Raw genomic sequence first — 26,102 nt, forward strand, 5'->3', positions numbered from 1 at the left:
AAGAGTTACTAAAACTGAAAAAGATACAGGTCATTATTGGATTGCTTATCTATATACTTTAGGTCAGGGGTGCCCAATCCTGTTTCTGGATATCTACATTTCTGTAGAGTTCAGCTCTAACCCTGATCAAACATACCTGAACCAACTAATTAGGATCTGAAAGAGCACTTGATAATTACAGACAGGTATGTTTGATCCGGGTTGGAACTGAACACTGCAGGTAGGTAGATCTCCAGGACCAGGATTGGGCACCCCTGGATTAGGTATAGTATCATAAGTACTAGCTGATTATAGGAAATAAATATCACAAGCCATGTAAACAGCTTGCCATATAACATAATCAAGCTATACTCTTACCAGTATTTTAGTCTCATAATTGTTTTAGTGGTAAATATTGAGACCAGTTTAATAATATAGCATGTTTCTCCACAGCAAACATTCTGCAGTATATTCCTTGATAACCATATGTTTTATCTCTGCACTTCAGTTTGTTGTTTCCCCAGATTTTTCTGTCCTCAGTCTGGCTATCCTTTCTCTTTTGGGAAAAAAAGAGGTTGTACCATTGTATTGGCACAAAATTTAATTGCACAAAAAGTACTGTAGTGGTGCATTGATGGTATCAATATGCCAATATAGTGGTACCGAATGATGTACACATAACAGTTTGCATTATAAGATACTTTAAAGAAAACCATGGTAGTAGCGTGGTAGATATTTAAAAACATTGTATAAACCATGGCAGTGTTGGTGTGAATCCCTGTTTGGAGGTGTAAAATCATAATATTTCCCAAGTATGTTTCCACAGATGCATTAAATTGGTAATGCACGTTTCAGTTTTTTTCTCTTCTGAGTTTATTAATCAGAACATTACTAAAGAAAGTGTGTTAACCATAGAGCACAATTTAATTAATGCAACGTGTGTCATAAAGTGATATATATTCCCCACACAGGGTAATATGCAGGTCTTTACCCTCAGGTCTTGGCAGAGCTTTTCCCTTGGGGCTGTTGTTTTACTACCAGCCTTCTTGGCAACGTCTCTTTCTCATTTTGTCTGCCATTGTACTGAGCTCTTTCCTTTTTACATTTATCATGTTCTTCCGTCTGATAGATGTCCTCTCACTGGTACAGTATCTGATCAAAGGAGGTCTGTGTTATTTCAAGGCAGATAATTACTTCGGTTAGGTCAACAAATCTGTGACAATGCTCAAGACCAGAGTCAGCACTGACCTCCAGGCCCTCCATATTAACAAACTACAGCATTTCTCTCTCTCTCTCTCGCTCTTCTCCATTCATTGGTGCTGAGTTAACCTCCTGTCTCTTGTTACATGAAGATCAATAGAAATGGAGACAGCTTGAAGGGAAGAAAGCTGTGAGTCATATCAGAAATGCAGTTTTAAATTAATTTGGTTGGCAGCAGTAATAGGCTACAACAGATAGTGTGCTATTTCTGTACATTTTAGTATGGCATTAATGTGGCACAGGCTGCTGAAGGATGATGAAAGACTGAAGTCAAATGAAGGATGCTGAGAGAGTATCTTGCTTTGACATATTGCTCCTCCTGCCAACATACTTATCTCTCTGACTGTAACGATGTATCATATTCCTTCTTTAACCAGCGCCTTTCTCTGTATTATGTTCCTCTCTCTTGCATAGCCCACTTCCTTTCAGTCATTTTCAATTAACCAAACCACAAATACAGAATCGTAAGATTCAAGTAGCTACTGCAGTAAATCAAAGGCCATAATCCTCTTTCTACTTCCACTCCAATGTTAACTTCTGAATTTGTGGTTTGGTTAATAGAAAAAGAGTGAAAGAAAAGGGGCTATGGAAGAGAGATTGTTATAAAGAGTGTTTGAGCGATTGCAAATGCGCATTTCAAATCTAGAATGTGCAGTTGTATTTATTTTTTTAATGTCTTAACATGGACAAGATTTACTGTATTTTTTTTCTTTCAGAAAACTTCACGTGCATCCCAGTCAACATCTTATATACAAAGAGAGAAGCATTCAGCATTCCTCATTCTTTCATTCTTTTTCTAAGTATTAAATATTTACATGAATACCTTAGATTACAATACAAGTTTTGAAGTACTTATAATATTATTTTGCTAAATGTTTGAAATAACGGTCCTGTGAAATCAGACTGTGAAGGATTCTCTTTGTCATGGCAGGTCTTTTTGAATGCATGAGAGAAAAAATGAATTGCAAACAACACTGTTGTTTATAGACTGAAAATACTTAAAAATTCAGAATACAGTTGATAATTAGAATTTGCATAATGTTATCCATTAGGCTAAAAAAATAAGGTTCTAAAATAAACTAGCAGACAGTTTCTCAAAGAGCAAAGAGCTTCTCAACAAGTGTTAGCATACCTTTTCTGACAATTGCACTAAAAAGTGCTTGTCTGGAATCTCATGTTTGGTGTAAGGTAATTAAGTCTATAATTTGCAACCTAATGTGCATGAAATTAATTTCAGGCCAGACCAAGAGTGTTTTGTAATTTAACCATACAGGTAAATTTGCAAATATAATTTGATATCTATTTTTCTCCAGGCAATAAAATCCTAAACATGTCTTAATTATTATAACCTATTGTCCATATGCTCACTCTGACATTTTCTCTCTGCCCTCACCTCTCTGCAGCAGCGTCCGGTGAAGCAGTCCTTGGCTTCCTCTCTGTGTTGCGAGTCTCACTGGAAGTGTCTTCTCCTCACTCTGCTCATGTTTGGCTGTTTTGGCACACTGGCCTGGTGCAAGCTGTGCAAAGTTCCAGTGCTAACGCCGACAGAGCCCGAGGCTGCGGTTGTGGAGCCTGGAGACCCCTCTACAACCTCAGCAAGCTCCGATGTCTACATCCCCCTAGAAGTGGATCTGGATAGTCCCTGTTCCAGCGGCTACATTTATATTCCTCTCGCGTTCCTGGCAATGCTGTACGTGGTCTACCTGGTGGAATGCTGGCACTGCTACTCCAAGACGGCCATGTTGGCTCAAGCAGAGGTTGCGGAGGTTTATGAGCGTGTGCAAAGGCTGCAGCAAGCAACGCCGTGCATCTGGTGGAAGGCCATCAGTTACCACTACGTTCGACGAACAAGACAGGTAACACGCTACCGCAACGGGGACGCCTATACCACTACACAAGTGTATCATGAGCGTGTAAACACGCATGCTGCAAGCTCAGAGTTTGACTATGCGAGGTATGGCATCAAAGACGTTTCGAAGGAGCTTAGAGGCCTAATGGATTACCCAGTGGTACGGCTGCGCTTCACCAAATGCTTTAGTTTCGCCAGTGCCCAAGCAGAGGCTGCCTACCTCACCCAGCGCGCACGTTTTTTCGGTGAAAATGAAGGGCTTGATGATTACATGGAGGCACGAGAGGGAATGCATTTGAAGAACGTGGACTTCCGCGAGCACATCCTTGCTTTTCCGGACCCGGCCAGACAGCCCTGGTACGCCAGGTGTAAAGTTTTCTGGCTGGCCTCAGCTCTGCTCTTGTCCTGGCCACTTCGGGTTGTTGCGGAGTATCGCACTGCGTATGTGCATTACCACGTAGAGAAACTGTTTGGCGATGCTGATGATAACAGTAGGGGTGATGTAACTGAGAATAGTGGGGGCAACGAGAATGGAAACGGGCCTGGACCTGGGACCGGGTCGAGCTATCATGCCATTTCACGTGTCAATACAGTGGACATGACGGAGCTGGAGTGGCACATTCGCTGCAACCAGCAAATGGTGCCTAGCTACTCTGAGGCCCTGTTGATGGATCCCGGTTCGGGGGGTAACCAAGGTACCAACACTCCTCCAGCCGGGCAGGGGACTAACTCAATAGCGGGTGGCCCGACACTTCCAGTGGCCTTCGCTTCGGCGTACTTGCTCCAGAACTGTCCTCGTTGCCGGCGCACCACAAGCAGTGCTTCCTTGCCGTCCCGGCTGAGAGGCCCTACTGCATCCCTGCTGAGTGGAACCATGGCTGGGATGAGAGCAAGTGGATCAGGAGGTGGTCCTGGAGGCCCGGGACGGCTGGTTCTGAGCAGGAGTGGCTTCTCATTGGGGCGTCTCCAGGCTCCTCGGCCGTCGTCCCTCTTCCACTCCCGAAGTGTCGGTGGAGGACTTGCGACAAGAGGAGAAGAGGCAAGTGGGGGAGGTGGTTTCTTAGGTTTGGGAGCTAGACAAGATGAAGAGAGCAGAAGAGTGCTGGGGGGAGAGGGGGATGAGGATGAGGAGGTGCCAAATGTGGTAGAAAGAGAAGAAGAAGAAGGTGAGAGAGACGGGGAGGAAAGAGAGCAACAGGAGGAAGCAGAAGAAGAGGAAGCAAGGGAAGGAGACAGACCTCCTACATATCAGGATGCCTTTTTCTTCCCTGTGTTGATTGTGCATGGAGAGGAGAGTTGCCATTCAGGTTGACATTTCCTGAAGAGCCCCCATCAAAAATCGCATTGAGGTAGCAGGGAAAAAAAGACGATTAGAAAAGTCATGGCCAAATAGAATGTGAAGGAAGTAATTTGTGAATTGAGCTCCACTCCCCTTGGTCACTGTTGCTAACTCAGACAAACTTTACAGAATATACCATAGGAATGAACTAGGGATATACATACACAATGAGTTTTTACATTGTAATGCATGCATATAATTAATGAGTAAAATAAAAAAGGTGAAAACTGATGAGAATGCTGACCACGGAAAACTGAAAAGACAAATAATTTTTAAAAGATGAATCGATACGTATTTGGTTAAAGATCATAAAAATAAAAATAAAGCTTGTATCAACTCTGTGTACTTTGTGCCACTATTTTAAGTGACCTGGCAACAATATTTTACCATAATATCTGTAAAATTGCATTTAAAGTATCCAATCTCTCAGATCCACCAGAGACTTTCATTAAAAGTGCAAAAGTATGTCTGAGAAAACAACAAATGGCAACAGTTGCTAAGTGGGATTGGTCAGTAAATGTTTTAAGGCAACACTTAGAGAATGGTCAGTTGGTTTAGTTTAAGACTGATGCATAAATTGACCAAACAAGGATTGATGTTAGTATAAACTTATCTATGCAATAAAGAAATAGCAAGAGAGTGTTTGTAAAAATTTAAGGGGATGCACAACAAAAGAAGAACCTTCAATAAACTGCACCTCCTCTGGTCATGGAGCAAAAGACAAGACTATTGTAGAGTCTTCCAAAGATCACGAACAGAACAGAACAGTTCAGTTCATCAAAAGGAATGTTATTAATCTATACACATAGCCAACATATAGCTGTGTCCCACAAGTCAAAAAAAAAGTTTTGTTTTATTTAAAGAAAAAAAGAAAAGAGGAACCTCATTAACTTGCACAAAATGTTGGGATTCAGCTTCTTGAGACATTTCATTGTAACTACTTGTTCTTTTTTTTTTTCAGAATTTCCCTCACTGCATCTACTGTTCTTATGAAATGGATCTTTGATAGAACTAATGGATTCCATTATTATTGCAAGGAATATAATCACATTAAGCTATTTTCTTGCAGCTTCATTGAGTGTTTTCTTTCTGCAGGCTAGCAAGTCCCAGTAACATGTTTTTGGTTCGCTTATCAGAAAACTAAAAGTAGAGGTTTGTGGAGATGTTTCCTCAGCTGAAACTACAGCACTTAATCTTGCTTTTTTGAGGTGCTGTTGTAGGTATTTCACATTTATTGTTCGTCAATAATTGTTTATTTGTACATCATATCACCAATTTGCCTCATGAAGACCTTGACACAGAAGAGCACCTCACAGACATAAATAATGGTACAGCATGTTGCCCTCCATCGTAGCCTCTGTGCTCGTCTTTGATTGGCTGAAGTGTCATGTGAATAAATAGGCCAGTCCTAGATGAGACTGCTTAGTGTGCCAAGATACATCCATCTCCTGGTAACTGTGGATCCTCGTGAGACGTCTTAGTAGTGAGTTCATTGCAGCATACACATGTGAATGTTTAATAATTGGAAAATGTGTACAAATGCACATCTTCCTACTTGTGTTATGCTGTCAAGCTTCAAATATAATCTGCAAATACACTTTGGAAGCAGAAATGCGCACGCTTAGTCCTATCATAAGCCTACAGCATGCAGACATGCTCTCTCATTTATCCTTTAGCAGGTCACATAGATGTTGCAACTGTACTGCAAATAATTTAAAATGCCTTTGATTAAGAAAAAGAAAATGTTCTTGCAATACTGTCAAAATGTTCTGTCACAACGTGAATGTTGATCTAACAGTGATTTGGTGTCTATTTAAATCACAATGAGAATGTAAAGTATGTCATCCGTGTTTGACAGTGCAGTGTTTCATCCATTCGCCTCTTGTTGATACCCAGATGGTGGAAACCTGGATTCCCGGAATACTTGAATTTCTAGAAATCGGAATTGTTCATTTGGATGCACAACTGTCTTCCGGAGTTTAGATGGATGACGAGAGTTTTTTGTTTTTGTTTAGTTGCAGAAGGTTCAGGCAGTCTTGAAATCAACTGTTTGTATGTTTGGCGCGTGTGTGTGTGTGTGTGTTTTTTTTTCTTTTTCCAACTACCCTTTTGAGACTTACATAAGAGCCCTTTAATATTTAATGGTAGCATCAAAATCAAAAAGCAATACTTTCCTTTTTGTGACTGACATTTCAGATGTAGCTAAATTCACTGAGATGTTTGCAGGATACAGAATGTTTCATTTGTTCTGTTTAAATAAACAGGAGCTTTACATTTGTCCCTCCCCAAAATTAGGCTACTAGCGAGCAAAATATTGCTGTTATGCCTCAAACAGGTTTGCCTGAATTCTGTTTTACAGTGAATTGGCTTGGAGTTATGAAAGGAGGTATTTAAGTGTGTGTGTTGGAGGGCAGGCTGAAAATAAGGATCGTCACAACTGATGATTGTGATAAACGTAATACTGATGGTACATAATAAACAGCTTGGTTTGAAATCTTATTTGTGCCTTGACATTGCATCAATTTGGTGTCTATCATTTTGTAAACTTAACTGCTTATTTAATAATTTGTTGTGTAAAAATGTATTTTGACCGTCTGATCAAACAATAAAAAAAACATGCTTGTGATTCATTCAACACACTGTAACTGGAAGGTCAAGTCAAATGCATCTGACCTTCCCATTGCAGTGCTTCCCACAATTTGTAATGTTAATATGCTATCCAGACATGCCTACAGGTTTTATCTCACATTTTAAATTATTTTAATTTCTAAACAGCCCTTGTTTGTAGAGCTGCTTCCTTATGTCACCGACTAAGTTTAATGTTTTTAAGTCTAAGTCCCCGTTAGGTCCAGTATTCATAAAGAGCGTGTTAAAGTTTATGGAGGTCAGCATACCTGGAACAACCCAAGAGGGTCTAGCTGCAGCCTTGCACTTGCACTCTCAGACTTGCATTCTCAGACACTTGCGCTTCCGCTAGCGATGTCACTGGGTCTTGTCTTTTTCTTGCAGGACCCTGTACATTATAGTACTAAATGAGTTGTAATCGTTTAATCACCACCACAGCTTCTTGTCTCTATTGGCAACACGCACGATTTGTGTCGATTGCAAGTGACGTCGCAGGTAGCGGAGAGTGCAAGTGGCGATTGCAAGTGACTTCGTAATTTAGTTTTTTTTTTCTTGTCTTCACCACCTGGCTACTGTTATAAAATGTTGAGAGATTCAAACAAAAAGTAATAAAAAATAGAACAAAATAAAAAATAAAGCCTGCACGTGACGTCGCTAGCGGAAGCGCAAGTGTCTGAGGATGCAAGTCTGAGAATGCAAGTCTGAGAGTGCAAGTGCGAGGCTGCAGCCAGACCCTCGGAACAACAGCAGTTGTAAAAGCGAATCCACCAATCCGAATTGAACACACAGGTTGTATTACGCCGCCATGCGGCCGGCGCTGGTATTACATGTTTCCTAATAGCTCGGGATTAAAATGAATTTACTCACTTGTAAGAACTTTTCTCTTTTAGTCCTTATAGTCTACTTTTATTTACATTCAAAAGGTACACAAACTGTTAACAGAATCCTGTTATGAAAATGCCTCTCAGCTGTCTTTCCCTGTCTCTCTCTTAATCCTGTCCTATTTAATTTGAGGTCAAGTAGATTGAAGCCACTCTCGTTAGAGAAAATCACGGATTTAATAGTTCCAGTCACGCTGAATCGCTCAGAGACAGCAAGCAGAAAAACTGCATGACCAACAAAGAAGGGTAAGTCTGGTATCTTATCTGATTAATGTGGAAAGTAATTTGCGTTTTTGAGCTGTCTGCGTTCAAGTGTAAAGTTTGTCTTGGATGCTGAGTTGTCAAAGACAAGAACTGCATACAAAACGCTCACAATACCTTTTTTTAACGAAGTCATTGAGGTTGTTACGACTTTACCTGCTGTTGTTTTTATACGGTCTCGTGTTTTAATAGGAGTTAATATTCGCAATCAGTAGATGTGACTGATGTGAGAGGCTCGGTAAGCCTCTGTAAGCCGCTTGATACCGCTGAAGCCCCACTAGTATCCAGCTGCAGACCCGCAGCACCAGCAGTTTCAGAACCGCAGCCATAGAACTGCAGCCACAGAACCGGAAGTGAGGGGCGGAGTTATTGAGGTTCTGAAACTGCTGGTGCTGCGGGTCTGCAGCTGGATATATCTTCTGAAGCCCGGCAGATCAAACCGAGTGCCGCTGCTGTATAATGAGGCGTCATGACTGATGATTGACGCATTTTCACTTTGACCGAGTGTAAATGCTCGACTCTGCTAGTATGCATTTAAAGAGTTAGTTCACCCAAAAATGAAAATTCTGTCATTAATTACTCACCCTCGTGTTGTTCCAAACCCGTAAGTGATGAAATCTGAGGGCTCTCTGACCCTCCCATAGACAGCAAGGTAACTACCATGTTCAAGGTACAGAAAAGTACCAAGATGATCGTCAAAGTAGTCCAAGTGACATCAGTGGTTCAACTGTAAAGTTACGAAGCTACGAGAATACTTTTTTGCCTAAAGAAAGGGTCAGCGCCGCCACACACTCGTGTCATGGTACTGTCGTGAACGCGTGCCCACAAGTGACGCAGTAGAGATGAAAATGCGGAATAAAGTCGTTATTTTTGTTTTCTTTGTGCAAAAAATTATTCTCGTAGCTTCGTAACTTTACAGTTGAACCACTGATGTCACACGAACTACTTTGTCGAATGTCGATCATACTTTTCTGGACCTTGAACGGCACTAACCCTTTAATGACAGTCCTTGGCAAGCATTATGTAAATCATCCATACTTTGGGACGCTGCTCGTGAGTTTCTGCCGATTGCAGAAGGTGTAGAAAGCATTTGATCCACTGACACACAAAAGAGTCATCTATATTGTTGGTCAACATTTAGGAGTGGATTAGGCCTATGTTTAAAAATATTTAGTTTAGAACTACCAAGGTTCTGTGTTATCTTAAAGGTATAGTGCACCCAAAAATTATAATTGTCATTGTTTCCTCACCCTCCTGTTGTTCCAAACCTGAATGAGTTTCTTCTGTTGAACACACACACACACACACACACACACACACAAAAAAGATATTTTGAAGAATGTGGGTGATGTTTATGGTAGCCATTGACTTCTATAGCATTTTACTATGGAAGTCAATGGCTACCGCCGGTGCTGTTTTGATTTTGCTACCTCCCATTAAAACAGTACCTAGGTAGTATAATTCGACAACAAAAAGTGCTACCTGTCAAATTATGGTTTATTAACGTCTACACCTACCCTAACCCTAATCCTATCTTTACAGTAATGTAAATACAGTAATTATGTGTTGTTTAGGGTTGTGGCTAGAAGGTATACAGCTGGCCAGAAACCAACAATAAATTAAATTTTCTGCCAATTAGATTGTGTTTTATTAATGTCTACATCTACCCCAACCAGTAATGCAAATACAGTAATTATTGTTGTTCAGTGTGAGAAAATTGACGTAATATTGATGTGCGCGTGCGCAGCAAGACTGGTTAGGACAATCTGACGGGTAGGATAAAATGTCAGGACACCTGGCAACTGTTTGGTTATTCACATTCTTCAAAATATCTTGTGTTCAGCAGAAGAAATAAACTTTATTATTGCCTTCTTTATTCTATTTTAGATCAAATAAATACAGTCTTGGTCAGCATAAGATACATCTTTCAAAAGACATCAAAAAGTTTAAACCCCCTGTATTAGCATATTCCTCCATTCCTCAGTTCACTTTCAGCCTTCACCCATGGCCATGCTCTCCTCTTTCTCTCTGCCAGATGATGACTGAGATAGTAAAGTCACAGACCGATTCGGTGGCGTCCAGTGTGGAGTCCATGCTGGCGGATGCTGTCCGAATACAAACGCAGTGCAAGGAGCGCAGCACAGTGCTGGCTGCGGCTGCAGTGGAGCTGCACGTGGAGACCCAGAGCCTGCGGGAAGAGTGTGAGGCCACACAGCTGGACATGGCCCGCCTCCGACGGACACTAGATGAGCTTCTGGACACAAAACACGCCTACGAGGCCCGTGACAGACCCGAAAACTTAGCAAGCAGCTTTAAAGAAAGAGTACAATTTTAATGGACATGCAAATTCGAATAGTCAGAAAGCAAAGTATGAGAAAGAGTACAATGTAAAAAAGTTATTTATATAATTTAAGTATATAAATAAAGTTTTACTGAGAGCAAACAATTCAGTCCTCTAATAACTGTACAAGCTTTCCTGCACTATTTAATAGTGACTATTAAAGGAAAAGTTCACCTAAATATTAAAATGTACTCTGAGGCCATCCAAGATGTTTCATACAAATACGCAGCTTTTTGCTTTCCAAGATGTTAATTGATGGACTGGAGTTGTGTGGATTACTTGTAATTTTTTTATCAGCTTTTTTGATTCTTCATTTGACGGCACCCATTCACTGCAAAGGATCCATTGGTGAGCAAGAGATTTCTTGAGATGCTAAATTTCTCCAAATCTGTTAATATGTATCTTGCCTCAAATTGAATGGAAAAGGGTGCCATTAAATTAAATCTTTAAAATTAAATTAAATCTTTAAATTAAAAATGTCAAAGAAGTCATCATGCACCTTTAATATATAGACATTGTGAGACCATAAGCACTTGGTTGACAAATTTAATTGCTTTGAAATGTTCACACAGCCATAAACTCTGACATAGCGGGTTATACAACAGATTTAGTATTCATAAAAAATGTCAGTGCATAATCCATAACCAGCAGTTCTAAAACAATAGTACTAAGTTAAATGAAAATGTACAAAAAGTTGCAGAAAAGAGGAGGAGAAATGATTCGATGATGATGATGAAGCATTTAGTGGACACTGGACCTGGACACTGTGTTGCCGGGATGGGCGGAAGTACACTGTGATTCGGAGGACTTTAGTGCTGTGGGCAGCACCACGGATTTGGCACTTCGCCTGTGTAAAGCGGATACCATCACAGGCTAAATTATGGATTTATGTCCCTGTCATCCCAAACACACACACACACACTCCTACCTCCCGTGGCTGTGTGCAGGAAAAAGCCATAAAAAAAATGACATCTCTACTGGGCACAAGATTAATAGCCAAACACTCTCGGAAAGACACTCTCAAGCAGTTTTGCTCATGTTAAGGACACCAAGGACTATGAGTAGGAGAAATGTGAAATTAGGGGGGAAAAACACGTATGGGAGATTCCTGGCCCAAAAAAATAGGCACATGAGCACCGTCTAATGGGATTTATGGAGTAATTCATATAAACAGACAGCAGAGGGCGAAAAGTTGTACATTAACAAAGAGCAGGCTTAAGTTAAAAGTTACAGTACAGTGGTTAACTTGGTTTGACTCCAGGTCAGTTAGGTTCAATTTAATGGTTGTTATTCTAAAAAAGTCTTTGAATTGACATATGTACTCATGAAATGAGAGTGCCTTTTTTGAAGATTTGAGTATGAACTCCTCAAGTTTATTTTTTGATATCGTTTTGCTGCTTATGAAAACACTGACAATGTTGTCAGATTTGATCTCTTTGCATAAAGCCGTGTCTCAATCAGTTCAGGTCACACCACCAATCTGGCAACCGCACACTATCACCTGCCAGGTCTGTGCTGCCAGCCACAGATCAGTAACCATGGCAACTAACCCTTGGTAAAAATGCGTATACTGGAGCTGCCAAAATCCTCTCGGCTCAGCTAGCCAACTGCTAGCCAGCAGTGTGATTGTCAATGCAAGCGTATGTACGTGTGAGTGAGTGTGTTCAAGCGGCACATAGACACTGCTTTAGTGTGGAGCGACATAGATTAGCTGTGTCTCTATTCACTAAGAACGTCCTGGGCGGTTGAAGAAGGGCTCCGTTTCAGAAGGGGTCGCTGATGGGTCCTCTCCTTCTGACCGGATTTCTGACCCGTTGTTACGCTGGAGCAGGACCAGAACTGCTATGATCAACCAAAAGAAGAAATTCACCCATACTGCTGTCTGAGAGAGAGAAAGAAAAAAAAAGGTTCTTAAAGATGGATGCTAAGATCAGTAACCATGGCAACTAACCCTTGGTAAAAATGCATATACTGGAGCTGCCAAAATCCTCCCGGCTCAGCTAGCCAACTGCTAGCCAGCAGTGTGATTGTCAATGCAAGCGTATGTACGTGTGAGTGAGTGTGTTCAAGCGGCACATAGACACTGCTTTAGTGTGGAGCGACATAGATTAGCTGTGTCTCTATTCACTAAGAACGTCCTGGGCGGTTGAAGAAGGGCTCCGTTTCAGAAGGGGTCGCTGATGGGTCCTCTCCTTCTGACCGGATTTCTGACCCGTTGTTACGCTGGAGCAGGACCAGAACTGCTATGATCAACCAAAAGAAGAAATTCACCCATACTGCTGTCTGAGAGAGAGAAAGAAAAAAAAAGGTTCTTAAAGATGGATGCTAGGAGAAAAAATAATAAATAAATAATTTTAGGACTTTGTAATTATAGGCATTGCATAAAAATAATAACAAAACAAAATAATTTCATGATATGGAATAATCTTTTTTTTTAATTGCCATGTCAGAAATTTCACTCAAATTTAAAAATAAATAAATAATAATAAAAAAAAATAATAAACAATATATTTTGTAATTACAGACATTGCATAATAAAATAATTATAATAATAATTCAAATAAATAATGAAATAAAATATAATCGTTTCATGATATAGTATGATCTTGTTTTTTTAATTGCCATGTATCAAATTTCACGTTTTAGATTTCGTTTTGTTTTTTGTTCTTTAAGCGTATGTACGTGTGAGTGAGTGTGTTCAAGCGGCACATAGACACTGCTTTAGTGTGGAGCGACATAGATTAGCTGTGTCTCTATTCACTAAGAACGTCCTGGGCGGTTGAAGAAGGGCTCCGTTTCAGAAGGGGTCGCTGATGGGTCCTCTCCTTCTGACCGGATTTCTGACCCGTTGTTACGCTGGAGCAGGACCAGAACTGCTATGATCAACCAAAAGAAGAAATTCACCCATACTGCTGTCTGAGAGAGAGAAAGAAAAAAAAAGGTTCTTAAAGATGGATGCTAGGAGAAAAAATAATAAATAAATAATTTTAGGACTTTGTAATTATAGGCATTGCATAAAAATAATAACAAAACAAAATAATTTCATGATATGGAATAATCTTTTTTTTAAATTGCCATGTCAGAAATTTCACTCAAATTTAAAAATAAATAAATAATAATAAAAAAAAATAATAAACAATATATTTTGTAATTACAGACATTGCATAATAAAATAATTATAATAATAATTCAAATAAATAATGAAATAAAATATAATCGTTTCATGATATAGTATGATCTTGTTTTTTTAATTGCCATATAAACAATATATTTTGTAATTACAGACATTGCATAATAAAATAATTATAATAATAATTCAAATAAATAATGAAATAAAATATAATCGTTTCATGATATAGTATGATCTTGTTTTTTTAATTGCCATGTATCAAATTTCACGTTTTAGATTTCGTTTTGTTTTTTGTTCTTTTTTTGTACCTCTTATAAATTATATTAGAATGATTTCTGAAGGATCATGTAACACTAAAGTAATGACTGCTAAAAAATCATTACAATAGAAAATTAAATTGTAATACTGTTACAATATTAAGATTGTTTTTAGCTTTTTGAACAGTAGTGCATAAAATAAAAAAATAATGCTATAATATATATAAATATCATTTTTTTCTAGCTAGTTGCCAAAACAACATTTCTCATTTTCAATTAGATTAACTTGATGTACTAAAATAACTAAAACTGAAATAAAATTACATTTAAAAACTATTTAAGATATGTAAAGTATGACATATTTTACAAAAGATATAGCTAATAAAAACACCAAATTACTAAAACTTTAACTGAATTTAAAACAAAAATAGAAAATACTATGCTATATATAATGCTATTATAGTATCTCAATGTGTTTGTGATCAAGGTTTGTAGCTACAGTACCTCTGCACTGTGTAGTCTGGAGTAGAACTGACTCCCATTTATAGGGCTCATCCAAGGCTTATTTTGTGCTTCTTCACACCTGCAAATGCACAAAACCTACAAGTCATTTATGGTTGTCATCATGGTCAATACTGTCTGCCTGCAATAATCCAAAGCTATTACAGAGGTCTCTCACTCACACTCACCTGGTTATATTTTTCGCTGTTTGAATCACCGAGTCACACAGTCTGTCTCGGCCGATTTTCAGGATGCATCCCGTCACCAAGAGGAAGAAGAGGAAGACTCCAGACAAGCCAAGAGTAACATTCATCCATAATTTCTCTCTGATATCAGACAACATTGCACAATGCTTGCATTACATTTTAGAAAGAAATATATTGCTATTATTACATTTTTATCTTAATGTAAGTTTAAACTGCATTTATTTTTCTGAGTATTCAGAAGTTTTAATGAAAAACACTTCATCTGTTCATATGAACAAGGTTTTACACCCTGAGAGTACAAGGACTGCTGTAACATCTCTTACTGAATTTGAAATTAGTTTTTTCCCCTACATTTAATAATGGTGCATTGAGGGGATTCTTATCATTTTGTTTAGATCATAATGTATTAACAGCTTATTATTAAGATATATACACACTACCATTTAACTGTTTGGGGTCACCAAGAGTTTTTATAGTTAATATTTTTGCTCACCAAGGCTGCATTTATTTGATTAAGCTACAGTAATAGTGAAATATTATTACAATTTTCAATAAGTGTTTTCTATTTTAATATATTTTATATTTTGATTTCCTCCAGAGATCATTCTAATGTGCTGATTTGGTGTTTAAAAAACATTTCTTATTAATACCAAATCTGAAAACAGTTGTGCTGCTTAATTTTTTTAATTAATCTGAAATATAATTTTTTTTGTAACATTAAGTCATTTCCATCACTTTTGATCAATTTAATGCATCACTACTTAAATAGAAGTATACATTTCTTTAAAAAAAAATCTTACTGACCCCAATGTCACATATCTAAATACTAACAACTTATTTTTATGAGTTTGCATCATGTCCGTTTAGATCTCCTCCTGCAATCCCAATACTAGAGCATGGCATAACAGGAAACAGAAACGGCGGTACCTTCAGATAACCTCTGTTCTCATTCCTAAACCAAACTCACTAGCACATGAATTACTGTATTCCTGGACATACCTTTTCACCTCTCCGTCAACACAGGCCATGTAGATCCAGTAGAGAGTGAGTGAAAAGCAGAAGACGGCCACACACACTGAGATGGCTGACACAAAGTAACAAAGGGAAGGAGAACTGGATGAAAGCACAGCGATGGATGAGGAATTCAGACGCACTGAACCGTACAGCATGCACTTCCCATCAAAACTGCCCTGTTTAAGTGAAAAAAGAAAGATAAAACTCTGTTATAAAAATGCATCTTATGTCCAAAGTAAACACTTCTCATGAATAAGGTACAACAAAGAGCTAAAGGGGGGAAAAAAAGAGCCGTTTACATTTTTTATTCATTTTCTATGGAGCTTGCTTTTTTCAGTACACAATTTATTTTTAAAAGAATCATAAGAAAAGCTAGAAAGAGTAATGACATTACTTCACATAATGCTAGGAAAAGTCCAAATTATGTTACTTAAAAATAAAGCACCGAATATCAGCTTAACAAATTGTCAAATTATGATGGTTAATTTAATATTCAATACCTCAAAGTCAAAATGAAGGGGTGGAATACAGATGTTTGTGCATTTTAAACTAGATACTTTTCATGTTTATGTTAAATAATAGTTTATCTTGTATCTAAAAAAACATGGGATTTGTGCCTCTAATGCTTAAAAAACAAAGTACATCAAAGTATACTTTGTTACAGTTTACTGTACTGCTTACACACATTTTCAAAACTTTGCCTCTTTTTTTCAAAACTTTACACACAAATCCAAGAATTGCACACAGAAAATGCAAAATGCCCCACATCTCGTGCAAAATGAAGCACTGCATTCAAAATATCACAAACACATCTCAAAAGCAAACATTTGCAAACACCTTTGCCATAATACTATTAATTCCTGTTAGATTTCTGTATGTTGCATAGAGAAATGCGTGTTGTGTTTTGCAAAAAAGTGTTTTATGAAATTGAAAACTGAGTCAAAGGCCGAGAATTAGTGTATGTTTTGCAGATTTGGTGTGTGGTTCTGGTGTTTGAGTGTCAGGTTTCAGAAATTGTGTGACAAGTAAAGATTTTGTGTGTAAGCGGTTGAAAAAAAAACTGTAGTAAAATCTGCCAAAGACCATCATTCTTGGTGGACAATATCTGTACTGTTATTTTTCCCCACTACTTTATTATTTTCCTTGAGCTAGCAGGATGAAACCTGACTGAGGCGCCTTCAAACACTCTAATTTTACACACTCTTTTTCTGCTCATCTGACTTTAATAAGCCAATTACTCTTGGGAGCAGATTCTCAGCTGGTCACAAGACAGAAAAAAGTGAAGAGAATGACAGAAGTGGAAGCTTTAGTTTAGTTGCTTCTCCTGTCACTCTTCCTGGTTTTTACTTTTAAAACGTATTAGTTCTTCTAATCTACAGCATGGATAAATACACTCGACGCTTTTAACACATTTTTAAAAACACTCCTAGTTTTACTTTCTCCAGTCACATGACTCCGACGATTTTGAGGGCAACTCGTGAGAGTGCAAACACAAAATACCTCCAGAGAGAAAGTTACGATTTCACATGTCAATATTGCTAGGGAAAACACCAAAACGCATTTCCTGCAAAGAACTGCGCTAAACAAAGCTGCGAACAAGTTTTTATCCAACATTATTAAAGTCTGAAACATGCATTTTGCCGTGTTTCCGAGCGCAAAGCGCCGTGTAACACTAAGGTGAAGTCTGTTATGGCGTTCTATGTGAAATAACAAACAGCAGACACCTGCGAGATTGTAACAGAGGCGGCTGTGATGATCCCGCAGATAAAACAGCTGGCGTATAACAGCAGCTCCAGCAGCAGAGGAGTCGGCAGCGCCATAATAACTCTCTACACTGTCTTTAACCAGCCGCGGCGGCGCACACACTCGACAATCATGTGATCGAACCACATTCCCTTGCATTTCTCTTAAGAATAGCATCAAAATAGGTCACATTTATGATAATGCCCATACCACCTTATTTTAGTAAATACAAAATTGTTTTACCTACTTCTAACTAGATACAGGCTATTAGTGTATAACTATGATTATATCAAGACCTTATCACTTGTAATGAAACTATTGTTGTTTCCACTCAGCAAAAAAGCCCTTAACACTTCCAATAATTAGTCAACCAATCTTGAATGTAAAACAATACAAATCTAGTATTGACCATCTGTATTGACTTAGATGTTCATTCCACTGCGGTCAGGTGTTTGGGCTTAGCTTCAGGGTAAGTAACTGTCAGTTTTATCGTTTGAGAGCCAGGGTCTCTGTACTCTCCCACAGTAGAGCATATGACATTTTCATGTTGTTTAGTGTACTCAGCCAATAATATGTCACGTAAGGCTGCATGTGCATTTTACAATAAGCATTTAGCACTAAATTGTAGCATTGACTGACAGCAAGGAGTGTTTGACTTATTTTATTACACGACACCACAGGTTCACAGAAACTCGGCAACATTATATAACAAGTAACAAGTAATATAAAAAATCATAAGACAACCAGGCCTGCATTTTCAGATAACTTAAGCATTAATGTAACAGCAAATCAAATGAGAAAATGTTTTCCATTTATTTTGAAAGCTTTTCAGTGCCTACTGGAATAATGCCGGACTAAAGTAGAATTATCAGTCAGATAATGTTTAAACAAGAAATACTTTAGAGCATCATGATGATGATGATAACCACTTATTCAATGTTCTCAATCTTTACGGCACAATTTTGTATTTTCTTTGTTCTTTGCCATTAATTCAAATTGTTAACTGTTCTGTGCACACTTATGATATCAATCCATGCACAGTGTTTTTATGAGGCTGTGCATGTGTGTGTGTGTGTGTGTGATAAACTCTGTTTAACCCATCCGGTAAGAGTCCGTGGGGCAGCCAGGCAGACGGAAGCTGTCAGGCACTGGACTGTCTAATTTACCGATGATCTTGTAGATGGCCTTCTTCCAGCACGGATCAGCATCCCGACCACTCTGTATGGCAGAGAAAAACTCCCTCAGGGCCACCTCAGATACCTCCACAAACCTCTCTGGAACCTAGAAAATGCACATGATGTTTATACACATAATTGAGAGGTTACACGCACCACTCGAGCCTTTACACACGTGCACATGCACGCACTGACCTGATAATCATTGCTCTTATTGTAGTGCATGTTGAGAATACGGTAGAGCTCAGTGTCTCTGCCCAGGTGGAGTGCGCTTTCCCTGGCAGATGCAAGTCCCTCTCTGGCTGCCTGACGGGCAAAGCGCTCCATCTGGATATAGAAGAACTCCCGGAAGTTACTGAACCACTTAATCAGCTGGGAAGTGACACAGCGATTGAACTGTGTAGAGAAAAACAGAAACGCCAAGTTAATTCCGGCAGCATTTCAAAAGATGGTATATAATGATTGTAAGTCAGCACATTTTAGTGTAATGTTTTAAAGACACTGTGTGATGTTTAACGTAAAAGACACCAATACAGCTTTAATGTAATGCATATAATTTCAATAAAAATTACATAGATATTCATTTATTACAAATGCAGGAACATTTTCTGACTGTTCTAATTGAGCCAAAGCGTTTCAAAAGGAAACCATGCCACACTGCTGTATATAGGTCACTGTAAATTCATTCAATAAGTCATTAGCCCATATAATTTGTGCAGGTTATGCACACACAGCTATACTATTTTGTGTTCAGGATATGAATGATGCTCACTTTGACATCAGGGAAATATGTCTTGAGTGTGCTGGAGCTGGGGTAGCGTGTGTGAAAGAACATGAGTTTGGCTTTCTTCAGGTGGCACGGAGAGAGACCTTCCTGAGAGTGTAGATGGTTAAGGAATGCTTGATACAAACAAACAAATAAATACATGTATACTACCATTCAAATGTTAGGGGACTGCAATATTTTTTTTTAAAGAATTCTTAAGTAAATGTCTCATGCTCACCATAGCTATTTAATCAAACATACTTGGAAAACTGTAATATTGTGAAACATTATTGCAACTTAAAATAACTGTTTTCTATTTTATGTTGCTGTAATGACATAGCTGGATGTTTAGCAGAAATTACTCCAGTTTTCAGTGTCACATGATCCATCAGAAATCATTCTAGTGCTGATTTGCTACTTAAGAAACATTTTTTATTATTATCAGTGTTGAAAACAGTTGTGCTGCTTAATATTTTAGTGAAAACCGAGAATTGTTTTTCTTCAGGATTCCTTGATGAATACAAAGTTCAAAAGAATGGCATTTATTTGAAATATTGAGCGACATTATAAAAGTCTTCACTGTCAATTTAAAACATCCTTGCTGATTAAAACTATTGATTTCTTTAAAGAAATATCTTTGTGACCCCAAACGTTTGCACAGTAGTGTATATATATAAATTTATACATGTGTATCTATTTTCACAGCTTTTATAAAAGGATATTGACCCAGCAGCAAGATAGAGTGCTGCATCTCCTCCATCCACCACTCCTGCTCCACCTCCTCTCATCCCTCCTTCCCTCGCTCTATCCGACGGAGAGGGGTCTAGCTGGCCCAGCAACGGGAGGGGTGGGAACGCAGAGTTGTGTGAACGGAAGTCCATGAAAGACTCAGACAGGCAGTCCTTATGAAGAGGCAAACTGGAGAGGGAGCGGGTAAAGAGATTCTGCATGGTGTAGTGAAGAAGGGGCAGGGGAACGGGGTTGTCTGGGGGATAGGAGGGGAGGAAGTGCCCTTTGCTCCTAGGGGGTAAAAGAGCCGGGAGAGGAGGCTGGGGTAGCGGAGCGAGGCTGGGATTGGCTTGAGGGAGGAGGAGGTCCTTGTGTACACTCTGAGCAATAGGGGCCCTCTTGTCTTGAGGACTCTTTGTGATAAGTGGCAACGCTTCCACCTGCTCTGCCACATAAATTCTCGGCCTCCGGTCTGGGTTTAGATCCAACGTCATGCTGGTTTCTTGAGGAACGGCGGAGGATGTGACTGCCGAGGGGTCGGTTTCGGCATAGTGGCAGACAACTCTGTCGATAACTTGAGCCACAACATTTGCCAGCTCTTGTTTTAGAGCTTGTGCAAACTTCTGCCCTCCTTCTGCGCTCTCCCACTCACCTCTGACCAGGCTGCATCCCAGCCACACCTGATCGCCATTTAACTCCAAATCCAGGTCCACGGAGGTCTCTGGAAACATCCCGGCATTCCCATTGGTTTCATTGGGTTTCTTAGACGAACAGCGCGGAGGAGAAAATCCACTGCCGATGAGCGGATCATCGCTGTCTGAAAACATCTCCGCAACCTCATCGAGATTGATCGGCCCGTTCTCTTGTTCTTCCTCTCCTCCTTTCTCGTCATCCGCCTGCCCTCCGTACACTTTCCACACCTTATGTTGGAGTTCCAGAAGTTTCCCTCTGGTTTCCTCCAGCTGGAGCTTCAGTTCTTGCCGCTGTCGCTTCCTACCTTCCCTGCTTTCCCTCCTGTTCGCTTGTTCTGCTGCCTTCCTCTCGTCCATTCTAACCGAAGCTATACTCTTCCTCCCCCTCTTCTCTTCTCTCCTCGTTTCTTCTTCGCTTCTAGCTGCCGAGTCCATCCGGAGTCTCTTAACTCTTGCAAAATCCTGCCCCCAGTCGCCAGGATCGGGACCCGAACCTTGTCCCCGTTCTCCAGGACAGCGCTGCGATGATCCCATAGCCCCAACAGCAAACTCTCTCTTCCCAAACACATCCTCCTCACTTACATCATCATCTACCAGAAGCCCAGGGAACAAGCCCTGGCGCTGTCGGAAACTACCCCACCTCTGGGATGTGCTGTTGGGGTGCATGAGAGGGGAGAAGAGCGGGTGGGAAGACAGGCTGCCGGGGGAAAATCGGTGGCTTGAGGGGTTGGAATCTGGCAGGCTGCGATACAGTTCGAAGGGACACATCTGAGAAAGCTGCTGATGAAATCGATCCGAAGGGGAATCCATAGCCCCCTTTTCCGTTCTGATCTGGTTTCAGGATCTTTAAAGAGAATAATAAATGCATAATCGTAGACAAAAATATGCAGCTATTTGGACGGGTTTAAAAATTGTTCATAATCCTCTCATTGTTATCATCATCGCCTCTTTTTTTCCTCTCTGCATGTGTGCGTTATCTATCCGCTGACAGCTGTACCCTGTGTTTGTTCAGACTGTTGACTCTATTGCTCTCATCCTTCTTTCTCTCTCTCCCTTTCCCTTTCCCACATACATACTCAGCACAACACAAATACATGTATGTGAGACAGTAAATATTTTAATGAGATTACTATAGTCCCAAAAGCTCTAAATTTGCATTTTAACTTAATTCATACCTTGTAGTACTAGAGTTTTGTTTATATATAGATAGATAGATAGATAGATAGATAGATAGATATGGAATACAAACTCTTAAAATCCTATTCTATCCTAAAATCAGATTAATAGAAATTACTCTCCTAAACTGACGTTTATGCCTTTTCCTCATTGGCACAAATGCCACAGATGTCATCAGATTACTGCTGGAATATAAAGCCGTTTAACTGCCGTGAAAAAAAAAATGTAACAGATGGACGGACAACACCCTCACGGATAAATTATAGAAATTGATTTGCGTTATTTACTGATACACTAACCAACTCGCCGTAAATAATATCGCAGAGTTTACATCAAAGTTTACTTGTCGTTATGAAAACGGATATATCGCTCCTGCTTGAATACCGGTGCAGAGCGGACATTTGTAAACTCCGCGCGCTCGTGTCGCAGATTCATTAACAGATAAACAGATGAGGCGCATTTGACAAGGACAAACAAATACGCACATGTAGCAAAAGGTAAAAAAGAACAGAAAAAGATCTAAAAACTTACAAAACAGTCAGTCAGAAAGCATCCCCCGGTCAGTCGCTTTCCTGTCGTGTTATGTGTCGGTCGCGTCGAGGTGTCCGCTGGTCACCGGCAGCATCAGCGTTTAAAGCGCCACCGAGTTTCCTGTTATTGCCGTCGCTCCTGTCTCGCGCTGTCCATCTCTCATCCTCGCGCACTCTATCGCGTGGTGATCAGCCAGTAGGCATCGAGGCGTGAGGGAGGGATGTCCGCTGCCCCCGCGCGCGCGCGCACACACACACACACACACACACACACACACACACACACACACACGTTTTACTGTTCCTCTCTCTCTTTGACTCTCTCACACACTCTCCACGTGGGGCAACTACTTGGTTATGAGCCTGCACCAATCAAAAACGACCTGATTTACTAAAATAATCTGATGTACATATGGTAAGTATACCATGGTGACCTTTTTTTCTGACAAAATTATTTGTTAATATTTTTAATTAATGACTGATTAGTAATATAGGATCTCATTCAAGCAATTTAAGAAGCTTTCGGTATCATCTAAAGTCATAAATCCAATTTGAATAATGATTGAAATTGATTCTAAGAGAACAGAAAAATTTCCTCAGATCTAGTAAACCTAAGACAGTATCTCTCTCTCTCTCACTCTCTCTCTCTCTCTCTCTCCCTCTCTCTCATTAAAGGGGTCATATGATTTATATAAACATTGATGGTACTACTAATGCCGATGTGTTCACTCTTTAACTCTTAGCTTCTGGCATTTATAAATATAATGTGCTACCAAAGAGGAAGTAGGTCCTTCACCAAGTAATATTCTTAATTTGTGGTTTTCATGGAAGAACATTGTTCACATATAAGATAAGATGCCCCTGAATTATGCTAATGCTCAAAAGTTTGGGATTTCTGAAGGATCATGTGGCACTAAAGACTGGAGTTCATCTTTGCATCACAAGAATAAATTACCTTTAAAAATATTAAAATAGGAAACAGTTATTTTGATAATATTACACAATATTAATGTTTCACTGTATTTTTGATCAAACAAATGCAACCTTGTTGCGCATAGGAGACTTCTTTCAAAAACATGAATATATCTTACCAAGCCAAACTTTTGAACTGTAGTGTATATCACAAGAAACGTAAAGAAAATCTTTCACAATTTTAAACCCCTTACAGCTCATTTAAATGTCTAGTAAGACATTATTACAATAAATTACTAATAAAGAACATGCGAAATGCAAAAAGGGTCCCAAAAAATCCTTTATCCCATAGGAACATGTTTGCTTCTCTAAGGATTCTTTCTCGGTTTCCATTGGAATGCTTTAGGAGAGGTTCTAAATAATAATAGAACTTAGTAGGAACTGTGCACACATTCTTTTAAATGTCTTTTTTTTCTCATTTTCTTTTTCATGACAATTATGACTAATACCACATAAGAGCTCTATTATAGTAACACTGACTGTAGTATGTTGGAAACCTATGATTACAATTTTTGTAGAATTGATTGTTTTGAGAGAGGATGGATATTTACTAGTGTGCATAAATAATGGTAGATAATAGGTTGATGCATAATATACACAATATTTCAGAACTAAAGGGTCTGTTTTTTGTTTGACTAAATTAACTTTTTTTGATAAAACATGTGCCCTATGAGAGTGTATGCCAAGGCCAGAATGAAAAAGCAGCAACAGAGCTCTTCATAATCAGAGACTCCTCCACCCCTCAATGTGTGAAAGCTGATTATCGGTCCCTCCACTCCTCTTCATAGCACCCCTTCTCTCTCTTTCATTGTTTCCATCACTCCCTCTCTCCCCCACTTCACTGAAATACCCCTCAACCAACCAAACTGTTCACAATAACCACTGGCTCCTGTTGTTATGGAAACAAGAAATGTGACACAACGCCTTATTAATAAAAGGTGCTTGTGACTATAGAGCCATCTAAGTAAACAAATGTAACCAAAATGAAGTTTTAAAACACAAAAATTGGCCAGATACAGGACACACACCCTGCATACTTTGACGTTAACGCTAAACGGATTTCTGTCTGTTTCATTTCTGACTCAATTTATTTCTCTGTAAAAACGGACTAAGTGTTCAACACAGGTGTTAAATTCCTTGCTAAAGTCCATTTGCACTGTAAACATACACACACCTTTTGTAAGGTCAGGCTGAAAGGCTTTTGAACTACATTAGCAACTCACACTGAATCCTTTGAACCGAAGCCAAATGACTGACAGCAAACAATATTAAAACGCATGAGCAATTCTAACAAAGAGCTATGAAATACACCAAAGGGACGCAGCCATTTGCGAGCAGTGTTTTAAAAATGCCACACGAATGTCGATCCTTTCAAATGGTGGGAGACATATCAAAATGTCTCATTTGAATGAGTCACGATCAAACATATTGCATCATGAGTCAGTAATATGCGCAGAATGAAAATGCGGTATCCAGCGGGGAGAGAGAGAGAGAAAGCAGGAGTGGCGATAGATGTTTGAGGGGGTCGATGGACAGGCAAAGTGTTTGCCCACTGGCCGCCTCTGAGGGAAAGTGTGTATGAGAGGAAAGAGCACTCACACATTCAGCCTTGGGCAAGGTGACTGAGGGGAGACAGTGAGTGACAACTGCAGTTGAACTAGAGGATATTCAAACTGAAGGGACAGAATAATGAATCGAGTCCTCAGGAATTAGTACCACATAGACGTCAAAACCCCAGGGAAGACAAATCCACACAAGCAGGATGTCACATACAGAGTGTTCATAGTTTTTAAAAAAAGAGGATATCATCTATAGATGGATATATCAGCCAGGCTGATTAAATGGGAGATATTTTGAGATTAGCAGACAAAAACTGTGCAGTATGACCGAAAGCGGTCATTTTACTTAGTGTCAGTATAAAAAAAATTATGAAAAGCTTTATGCACATCATGCACATGAACGGTTTTCAAAACTATCTTTAAGGTTTAGCTTGTTAGCCTTAAAATTAATGAATTTGGTATCATCGTTTCAGTTTTTGCTGCAACATTTCACATTTAGTTACAAGTTACTTGCCATTACTTTGTTATTGTTTGCAAAAATTTCTTATCAGTTTTTGATAGAAAACTGTTTCAAAGCCATTTTTATCAGTGTACTGTAACAAAAAAAAAAAAAAACAGTATTTTTACAGCATTTATGTATATATGTTCACGTATCTATATTATATTTGTTTGAGGTTGACCGGATTTGTTTTTTATGTTTTTGAAAGAAATCTCGTGTTCACCAAGGCTGTATTTATTTGATCAAAAAATAAACAATTAAATAAATACATGCATACATACATAAATAAAAGTAACAGTATACAAAGACAGAAATTATTACAACAGAAATTATTATTATTAGAATTTAAAATAACTTTTCTATTTTAATATATATTCAAATGTAAATTACTCCTGAGATGGTAAAGTTGAATTTTTAGCAGGTTTTTGTTTTTTTTATGAATTTTTACTCCAGTTTTCAGTATTACATAATCTTTCAGAAATCATTCTAATGCACTGTAAAATCCAATAGTTTACCTTACTTAGATTCAGATTTAGATTTAGATTTAGAAGGAAGTCGTGGCCTAATGGTTAGAGAGTCAGACTCGTAACCCAAAGGTTGTGGGTTCGAGTCTCGTTC

The 26,102-nt window shown here is 39.0% G+C and overlaps 3 protein-coding genes across 3 annotated transcripts in view; 1 reads left to right on the top strand and 2 right to left on the bottom strand.

Annotated features, from left to right (window-relative positions):
- LOC107683530 (transmembrane protein 151B-like) overlaps positions 1–4,635 on the top strand; it is a 5,922-nt gene extending 1,287 nt beyond the window's left edge. The window contains exon 2 of the mRNA XM_016479591.1: positions 2,643–4,635. Within this exon, the coding sequence (XP_016335077.1) occupies positions 2,643–4,400 (1,758 nt within the window). The 3' untranslated portion in view covers positions 4,401–4,635. The remainder of the gene's footprint in view (positions 1–2,642) is intronic.
- Positions 4,636–13,218: 8,583 nt separating this feature from the next.
- On the bottom strand, positions 13,219–17,467 carry LOC107683591 (transmembrane protein 179B). The gene is made up of 5 exons (XM_016479668.1): positions 17,368–17,467; positions 15,629–15,819; positions 14,612–14,749; positions 14,427–14,505; positions 13,219–13,451 (listed from the first exon to the last, which is right to left on the bottom strand). Exons 1-5 carry the CDS (start codon positions 17,461–17,463, stop codon positions 13,296–13,298), a joined length of 660 nt encoding a protein of 219 aa, XP_016335154.1. The 5' UTR covers positions 17,464–17,467; the 3' UTR covers positions 13,219–13,295.
- A 565-nt stretch (positions 17,468–18,032) lies between these two features.
- On the bottom strand, positions 18,033–22,765 carry LOC107683531 (prospero homeobox protein 1-like). Its single transcript, XM_016479592.1, has 5 exons — positions 22,456–22,765; positions 20,050–21,592; positions 19,334–19,441; positions 18,757–18,957; positions 18,033–18,667 (listed from the first exon to the last, which is right to left on the bottom strand). The coding sequence occupies exons 2-5, from the start codon at positions 21,556–21,558 to the stop codon at positions 18,479–18,481; spliced, it is 2,007 nt and encodes a 668-aa protein (XP_016335078.1). The 5' UTR covers positions 21,559–21,592; positions 22,456–22,765; the 3' UTR covers positions 18,033–18,478.
- Positions 22,766–26,102: the final 3,337 nt, after the last annotated feature.

This window comes from Sinocyclocheilus anshuiensis, unplaced genomic scaffold, assembly GCF_001515605.1.
Source record: "Sinocyclocheilus anshuiensis isolate Anshui unplaced genomic scaffold, SAMN03320099.WGS_v1.1 scaffold874, whole genome shotgun sequence".
Lineage (NCBI taxonomy): Eukaryota > Metazoa > Chordata > Actinopteri > Cypriniformes > Cyprinidae > Sinocyclocheilus > Sinocyclocheilus anshuiensis.

Coding starts and splice junctions, on each gene's coding strand:
- LOC107683531 (XM_016479592.1), bottom strand. CDS start 21,558: ATGGATTCCCCTTCGGATCGATTTCATCAGCAGCTTTCTCAGATGTGT. Junction 19,442..20,049: donor TCTATCTTGCTGCTGGGTCA/ATATCCTTTTAT, acceptor AACCATCTACAC/TCTCAGGAAGGTCTCTCTCC. Junction 18,958..19,333: donor CATATTTCCCTGATGTCAAA/GTGAGCATCATT, acceptor TTCTCTACACAG/TTCAATCGCTGTGTCACTTC.
- LOC107683591 (XM_016479668.1), bottom strand. CDS start 17,463: ATGGCGCTGCCGACTCCTCTGCTGCTGGAGCTGCTGTTATACGCCAGC. Junction 15,820..17,367: donor CCTCTGTTACAATCTCGCAG/GTGTCTGCTGTT, acceptor TCACTTAAACAG/GGCAGTTTTGATGGGAAGTG. Junction 14,506..14,611: donor ACAGCGAAAAATATAACCAG/GTGAGTGTGAGT, acceptor GTGCATTTGCAG/GTGTGAAGAAGCACAAAATA.